The 8,514-nt window shown below is 47.6% G+C and overlaps 1 protein-coding gene across 6 annotated transcripts in view; it reads right to left on the bottom strand.

The window, feature by feature from the left end:
• The window catches only part of HLF (HLF transcription factor, PAR bZIP family member), a 54,733-nt gene extending 51,299 nt beyond the window's left edge, over positions 1-3,434 (bottom strand). For 2 of the 6 annotated variants that reach the window (XM_072779939.1, XM_072779940.1), the window contains exon 1: positions 1,679-2,290. In XM_072779939.1, the coding sequence (XP_072636040.1) occupies positions 1,679-1,793 (115 nt within the window). In that variant the 5' untranslated portion in view covers positions 1,794-2,290. Of the gene's footprint in view, positions 1-331; positions 516-911; positions 1,050-1,369; positions 1,605-1,678; positions 2,291-3,281 lie in introns of those variants that run through there. The other 4 variants (XM_072779945.1, XM_072779942.1, XM_072779941.1 and 1 more) reach the window with 4 other exon arrangements.
• Between the last annotated feature and the right edge of the window lie 5,080 nt (positions 3,435-8,514).

The following is an 8,514-nucleotide window of genomic DNA, read 5'->3' on the forward strand; positions in this document are numbered from 1 at the left end:
AATAAATCTGCAAATAGCTATTATTCCCATCTAAAATGAAAACATAGAGGCTCTAAGACTTGAAGGAACTCGACCAATGCCTCACACTGGCAGAGGAAAAAAACTGAGAACTTCCTCAGCCCACATATGTTTGTTTAGAAAGCCACTGGGGCACCCTGTATTTTACAAAAGGGGGTTTTCTTTTTTGTGTGGTTTTTTTCCCCTCCTCTTCTCCAAAGGCTTAAGTGTGATCCAATTCACAAAAATTATACATGTATGCAATCTGTCAAAAGCACAGCTATTGGAAAGGTGATTCCATACCTAATGATGGAGGCATGCAGCTATGTCCTACCTGCAAGTACCGCTCACCCCTGGACGTCTTTAAACACTGCTCTGGATTTTGCCCATTCTAGTACTCAGGCGCGGGTGGAATCTGGGATTAGGGAATCTGGCTTCTGAGTTTCTTCCTCAGAGAAACACAGCCTCCGCTGCCATCCATTCTAATCCTCTAGTCTCATCTCCTGAGAATTTGACTTGAAACACCCACAGATGCAAAAGACTGCAGGCAGCACCTTCCTCCCAAGTGCTACTCCTTAAAGGAGAGTTAAGAGGGAAGCTCAGCTTTGCAGAAGGCGAACCAAACCCCTCAACTTCTGCAATGCAACAGGTTGTCCCTCCACCCCCCCCACCCCCCCCCACCCCGCTAGGAGAGAAGATGCGTACTCCCAAGCTATTTGTAACCAAATGATCTTTCAAAGACTTTTACACTCTAAGCCGCAAGGTTCGCATCTGCTCTTGTGACATCGAAGGCTTGAAACCGCATCAGCCCAAACGACGAGTCCCTGGCGGCACCGGCTCGGTCCCGCGCCTCCTCGCCCGACCCCTCCTCTCCCGCTCCAGCCAAGGTGGCCTGGGGGAGGTTTGGGACTTACCAAGAAAAGGCTCAAGCCAGAGGAGGCTCCTGCGCGGTTACACGTGAGCCTGCTCCGCTCTCCCCTCCCACCAGGAAAAGTGCACGGGGAAAGTGTCAGAGCTGGAGGTGCGCACGGTGCCCGCCCAGAGACCGCTCCCCCCGCCCCCCGCCCCCCGCCCCGCGCGCCCCGCCAGCCCCAGCCCCAGCCCCCACCCCGCTTTTTGAATTCCCCGTAGCAGGCGAGCCCCTCGCGAGCTCCGGATGCCAAGTAACAGCCACAGTAGCCGGATCCCGAGACCCAGGCTACGCGGCGAGACCCACCCCCCGCCCCGCGCCCCGCGCCCCGCGCCCCGCGCGCCCCGCCAGCAACGGAGCCGGGCCAGGCCCTCCGGTGTGTCCTCCCAGCCCGCCGAGCTCTGCCCTCGCCCGGCGGCTTCGCTCTGCGTGCGGGAGAGCCTCAAGCTAGGGAACACTGACCTGTCAAGTTAGGACTCCCACCTGCGCCGCTGGCCCGGGACCCAGGGCGCCTGGGTCGGACCCAGAGCTATTTTAAACGCTGCTCAGTGAGGGGATTTCCGCGCCCCCCCCCCCCCATCTCACTCATCGTTTGGTAGGAAGGGAGGGGGGTGATGGGTGAGCTCTTCGAATTTCAACAAAGCAGGGATAGGGCGCCAGGGGACAGGGAGGGAGAGGATGGATGCTCCAGCAGGGCTGCCCGGCCGGGGAAGGGGACCCCGGGGGCGCCGTTCCTTCCCAGAGCGGGGCAGCCAGCAAGGCAGCGCTCACCGTCTTCGTGATGAAGGGGGAGCTTCAGCGGGTTCTCCAACAAGGACCTGAGCACGCCGTAGGGAGGCGGAATAAAGGTGGGGTTCAGGGGGAGCGGTCGGGACATTTTCTCCATCGCGATGCACTCAAGATTTTTTTCTTTAAAAAAAAAAAAAAAAAAAAAAAAGAACAAGAAAACCCAGCCGCCCCCCCACCCCAAAATGTTGCTGAGCTTTTTTTTTTTTTTTTTTTTTTTTTTTTTTTATTCCTCCGTCCTTTGCCAAAAGTACTCGCTTTCAAGGCGGTGGAGACAAGAAAAAAAAAAAAAATACTTCTGTCTATATTATAAATACATCTGCATCGGAAAATAAAAACAAAAAACTTTCGGGTTCCCGGTGCAGACGGTCCCCCGAGAGCGCGCCAAGTGCCCGGGGGGCTCCTCGGCGACTGGCAGGATGCTCTCACCTGCCTCGAACCCCTCGTCCTGCAAAATGTTCAAAATTGCGAAAAAGAAAGAGAGAAAAAAAATATGCAGATGGCTGCAGAAGGGCGGAAGGCACCGCGCCGGCCCGGCCCCCACGCGCCAGCACCCGAGGCTGGGCGCCGTCCCACCCCACCCCCCTCCCCGCGCCCGCAGCCGCCGCTCCCCCGCGCTCCGCGGCCCCGCAGCGCCGGGCTCAGCGCATCCGGCCGCCCATGTGCCGCGGCCCTGACAAGAGTGACGTCAGGGCCCGCACCGCGCGCCGATAGGCGTGCGGGGGCGGGGCTACGCGCGGCCCCGCCCACCCGCCCCGCCCGCCCCGCCGCCACGTGTTTAGCGTCGTCGCGCGCGCGGATTTTCCAGGACCCTGCAGAGCTGGCCCGCCGTAAAGAGACAGCTGCCAGATCTCCTGGGTCACCGACCTGGTCAGGGAGCCCCACTTTTTCAGGGTAGGAAGAGGAATGAGGAATTTTTATCAGTGGTTTTCAACATGGAAATAATCCGAGGAGTTAAAAACAACAACAACAACAACAAAAACATAAGCCCAGATGCTCAGGCTGCATCCCAGATCAATTAAATCAGACCTCTGGGCTGACATCCAGGCGTCATTAGTCTTTAAAGTTCCCCGGGGTGGTTCCAATGAGCAGCAGGTTTGAGAATGACTGGTTTAGATCGAATGCAAGATAAATACTCTTCTAAATATTTCTCCTGGCCGCAGCCAAGCTTGGCACCCTCTCACTCTTGCCCCGTCCCCAAAACTATTGAAAAATAACTACTTGCTAGAAGTTCTCCTTTTTTTTTTTTTTTTTTAAGATTTTTTATTTATTCATGAGACACACACACAGAAAAAGAGAGGCAGAGACACAGGCAGAGGGACACAGCAGGCTCCATGCAGGGAGCCCGACGTGGGACTTAATCCCGGGTCTCCAGGATCAGGCCCTGGGCTGAAGGCAAGCGCTAAACCGCTGAGCCACCCAGGGATCCCTAAATGCCAGAACTTCTAATGAGATACAAAAGTAAAGTGAAAAAGGGAATGAAAGAGGGAGTGCTGTCAGTGGTTTCCCACGTTGTCAGGAGGGCATTGCCTGGGGTAGAGGGCAGAGGACAGACACACACCCACACTAAACGGGGTTTCAGAAATACCTGCTGTAGGAGAGTACAGATGACTGTGCCCGGCTTAAGTTTCAAGATCTGCAGAATATTAAAATAATTTTGTAGGGTCTAGGTCTTCACTGCCATAGCAGCGGCTTCAGCATCTGGCCCTGTGGGTTCCAGCCCTCGGAGCTCAGGGTCGCTGGAGCGCTGCACAGCTCTGGTGTGTGGAGCCCTCTCCCTGCATGGGGCGGACGCTGGCATCAGGCCTGAAGAGCTCCAGGCAGGCAGGCAGGCAGGCAGGGTCTTCTCTCTCCCCACATCTCCTCACTAAGATCAGGGTAGCATGATCTGGGGCAGAGTCTGCAAGAAGTAATAGACACAAATTAAAGAAAATGTTCTTTCAAGGAGACACAAAGACCTTTGTAAAGGCTGTCTGAGGTGGAATATGGTGGACTCTGGATGGGTTCCACTTCCCTGAAGGCCCCAGGAGGGAGGTGTAAGAGAGAAGGCCCCTGGAAGCCAGAAGACCAGGAGGGCCACAAATGAGCACAGACTGCCCCAGGCAGGGTGACTTCTAGCGAATCCCTTCCCCTCTGAGCGGGGCTGTGATCAAATGACCTCTACAGTTCTCTTCACTCTAAAACTATAATGAAAAAGTAACATTCTAAGATAGTGTGATGATGTTTCAAATTTTAGCCAAATTCTGAAAACATCAGACTTTCAGCTAATGCCACCTACTTTTGTTGAAGACCAATTGTATGCCAAGAACTATGCTGGAACTGGGGAGAAAAAGATATATAAGACATAATTCTAATGTAATAGGTTATGGCCTGACATATGCAAACGTTTCAATGTAGTCTTAAAAGAGCAAAAATGCATAGATGAAGGTGACACAGGTACTTGTATGAGGAGAGGGATTCCAGATAAGTTGTCTGAGCTGGCACAGAGCTAAAGATCTTTCATGAATTTCCCAAATCCCTCCATTCTATTATACTATTTCTCACAAAACAAAAGACTCTTCCACCATCCTTTCAGAGTGGAAGAGGCTACTTCCCTGCCTTCATTCCCCTACCTACGTGTGAACCCACCAACTAGGAGAGCCGAGAGCAACCTCTCAGATTGGTTAGAAACGGATTATAGATTCCAGGTGCACAAAAGGATAACAGTCCACTAGCATTTCCTGGCACCTCCAAAGGGCTTCACCTGCTCTTGGTTCCCTGCACGTCCTCACTTTCCCACAAAACCCCTATCAATTCAAGTAATTTGGTTTCCCAGAGTGATCTTTTTCTTACCACTGGAGAGAGCCTAATACTGTGGCTTGAATTACATTTCCCATTGCAAATGGATACACTGACATCCTGGTTGATCAACCAGTCTTTTGGGAATTTGATTCATATAATTCAGGTCCTCTGATCAACTCTAGACATGGGCTGCATTGAGGACCAGCCTCGGAGACCAGGATGTTAAAGATACACAATATTTGCCTATGCAGAAATCAAAGGGATGGGAATAGGAAAAAAGAAACTCCAGAAGAGAATGGCATGGGGAAAGAAATGAAGAAAGAAAATTGGTAGACACAATTTGAGGACATGTTTTCATTCCTCTTGGATAAACAAAAAGGAGTGGAATTGGTACAACATGGGGTGGAGATATGTCTGAAACTGCCAGGACACTTGGGGGGCTCAGTCAGTCGGCATCTGCCTTCGGCTCGGGTCATGATCCTGGGGTCCTGGGATGGAGCCCCACATTATCATCACTGGGCTCCCTGCTCCATGGAGAATCTGCTTCTCCTTCTCCCTCTGCCTGCCACTCCCCCTGCTTGTGTGACCTGTCTTTATCAAATAAATAAATAAAATCTTAAAAAAAAAAAAAGAAAGAAAAGAAAAGAAACAAAACTGCCAAACAGTTTTGTTTTCTGTAGTAGGTGAATTCTCCTGCATTGCCAGCAGCAATTGAGAGTTCTGGTTGCTCTGGATTCTCACCAACATCTGGTGGTGTCAGTTTCTTAAAATTTTAGTCATGTTGAGTGGGTAGATAGCAATGTCTCGCTGTGCTTTTAAGTTGAATTTCCCTGATGACAAATTACGTTAACCACTTTTTCATGTGTTCATTATGCATTATATATCTCCCTTTGCAAAGTATCTATTCAAGCTCCTGGCCCATTTTAAAATTGGGTTGTTTTTCTTGTTTTTATTGAATTTAGGAGTTCTTTATATATTTTGGATACAAGTTCCCTTGCCAGGTATATGTGTTGTGAAGATTTTCTTCCTTTCTGTGGCTTGCCCATTAATGTTTTAACATTGTCTTTCCATGAGCAGAGGTTTTTGATTTTGATGAAGTTCAATTTACCAATTTATTTTTTATGATTATTATTTCTGTGAACTAAGAAACCTTTGACCACCTGGAGTCCTGGAGATACTTTCCTCTAAAACTCTTACAGTTTTTCCATTTAGATCTATGAACTCTCTCAAATGAATTCTGTATATAGTATTGAGGTAGGGGTTGAAGTTTTGTTCTGTTTTTTTTTTTTTTTTCTTTTGTTTTGTAGGGACTTCCAATTGTTCTAATAGCAATTACTGAAAAAGATGTTCATTTCCCCCTTGAGTTGATTTGGTGGGTTTATATGACTGTATATTTGTGGGTGGTCAAAACCTTTGACCTCAAGGGACAAAATATTCAAGGATAGAATAATGTTATTTTTAAGTTTCCTAGGCTCTGATTGTTATCAAGCAACAGAACAAAGTTCATCAAAGTTCATTGCTAAAATAAATGGCTTGCTTTCAATGGCTCATTTGGTTTGTCACAAGACCTTCTACAAAGTTGTCCACATTAACTTAAATAAAAGCTCAGAGGCAGAAACAATGACCAACTTGCTTTTTATGTACATGAGCAAATATTCATCTTTTGGATGCTCCTGGTTACCACTCTCAATATTTCAATGCTTAAAAAAGAGTCAAAATAAAATCTTTTGTTAGAAAAGGGCAAACAAATAAATATTCTAAAAAGAACATCTGACAAGTCAGTGGAAAACTCTTCAAGGAGGAAAGGATATAGTAGATGCTCCTGAGGTGTGAAACTATTCTAAAAATAGGAATGATCATAAAAGAAAGGTTTCTCAGAAACTTCTTAAAAGATACCAGCACAGCCTGACTCTGCTCTGAAGCTCTGGAAATCAGCTTCTGCCCAGCCAGTGGTTTCCACCTGTCCAGTCATTTCAGGATTTTGAGTTCTGAGGTTGGGCAAGGAAGTCTTTCTCACAGCCCAGTGGGTGCAGAGGGGAGGCATCCATGTCGGCACCAGCTCTGCAGGTCTGCAGAAAGAGCTTTGAGGTGTAAGAAGTGTCTGTGTTTCAGATTCCCAATGGGTGTGAAACCTTGCTGAGCATACAATGCCTGCCACTGTACCCTACCAGGGGCTGGGAGCCTGGGGTGGATAGAGCCCAACTTTGTGGTTATGAAGGGCTTTATACACCAGCAGCCAAACCTCTAGATGAACCTGTTTATCTTGTTGCCAGAAAGGGCACTTTGTCCAGGGAATTAATTCAGAAGTGAAAGGCATCACATGGAAGTTCAGCTGGTTAGGCCTAACCTGGCTCGTCCTTCTCCTTCCTGAAACCTCTAACCCGGCTAAAACACCGAAAAGAAAAATTATATTTCATTAACTTAATTCCTGGAGACCCTCAAATCTATCTGCTTAAGACAGGAACATGCAAACACCCAAAACAAAAAACACGTGTTGGGAATGCTAAGCTCTCCTCCAGAGGATGACTCATGTAAAAGACCATGGCTAGGCTTTCCTACCTCTTCTCTGAGTCCTGTGATGCTCAAGTAAATTCGAGTGGGAAGGACTAAGACAGCCATCAGAGGCAGTAAGCCAAGGGTGTGTGTTTAAGAGTCAGAGGCTTTATGGTGATAGGAAGGTAGGAGAAGGAAAACAGTGTAGGAGAGAAAGAAAGAAAGGAATATATGTGGCAAAAAGGAGAGAAAAAAAGATCAGTGCAGTGTGTTGCAATGGAATGGTTTGGGGCCAGACATATCTCGGTATTTACTACTACTCCTACTAAAATAATAGTAACAACAGTATGAAGAGAAGAAGGCTCATGTATTGTGCCCTTAACTGGCTTCTGGCACAGCATTAAACACTTTTAACATATTATCTCATTTATTACTCACGACAATGGAAAGGGTATGTAACATTTTTTTTTAAAGATTTTATTTATTTGACACAGAATGAGAGAGAGAGAGTGAGCGAGCACACGAGCAAGGGGAGAGGAGGCAGAGGGAGAGGGAGAAGCAGACTCCCTACAGAGCAGGGAGCCCGATGACATGGCGCTTGATCCCAGGACCCTGTGATCATGACCTGAGCCAAAGGCAGATGCTTAACTGACTGAGCCACCCAAGTGTCCCAGGTATGTGACATTATTATCCTCATTCTATACATGAGGACAATGAAGGTCAGAGAAATTAGTGACATGTCATGTTCCTATGGCTAGATAATACATGGAGAAGCTCTGCTTACTCTGGAGCTTGTTCTCTTAACCTGGATACTATAAATGAATGGCAAACATCCATCCAATAAACTCACTGGCCTTCCAACCGGTTCAAATTTTGCCCCTGTCCTATAACCTTGGATAACCTCTCTGATCTCAACTTTCTTTGTGTGAAATATAAACTAAGGCCTGCGTTTCCCAGCTCGCAGAGTAGCTAGGGAGACTAAATGAGATCACGCATCTGGAGGTGCTTGGTAAATTGTGAAGGGCTAAGCAAATGTGAGGACTTGTTAATTGGGACATATCTGCATTTTCTGGAGAATGCTCCCACCTGTGACTGCATCTCTGTGTAGTGTGTGATCTTGGAGGCTACTTTCCATCTGAACACATGTGTTCTTTTTTCTTCACCTCCTTCTTCCTCTCACCAGGGCAGACACCTTCTACTGCTTCCAGGATCCAAAAGAAATTGGAGTTTGAAGATCAGTGGGAAAGCAAATACAGTAGATTCCAAAGAGCCCCTCAGGCAGAGCTGGCAAGGATGCCCATTTCCTTTATCTTCTTAAGGGGTGAGAAGAATAGAAATTTGTGGATTAATTAACAAGTGAAAATTATTTCAAATCTAGGAGATATAACTGAAGTTAGAAAACAGTTGAGCTATAGAGGTATGGAGTCACCATGAATCAGAATTTAGTATTGCTCAGGATCCAGGGTGGGCCAAGTTTAGCAAAATTGACTTACATCAACCACACTCTAGAGTATAATTTCCAAGCTAGGCTTTTAAGGTGCAACAGA

This window comes from Canis lupus, chromosome 16 (genome assembly GCF_048164855.1).
Source record: "Canis lupus baileyi chromosome 16, mCanLup2.hap1, whole genome shotgun sequence".
NCBI lineage: Eukaryota > Metazoa > Chordata > Mammalia > Carnivora > Canidae > Canis > Canis lupus.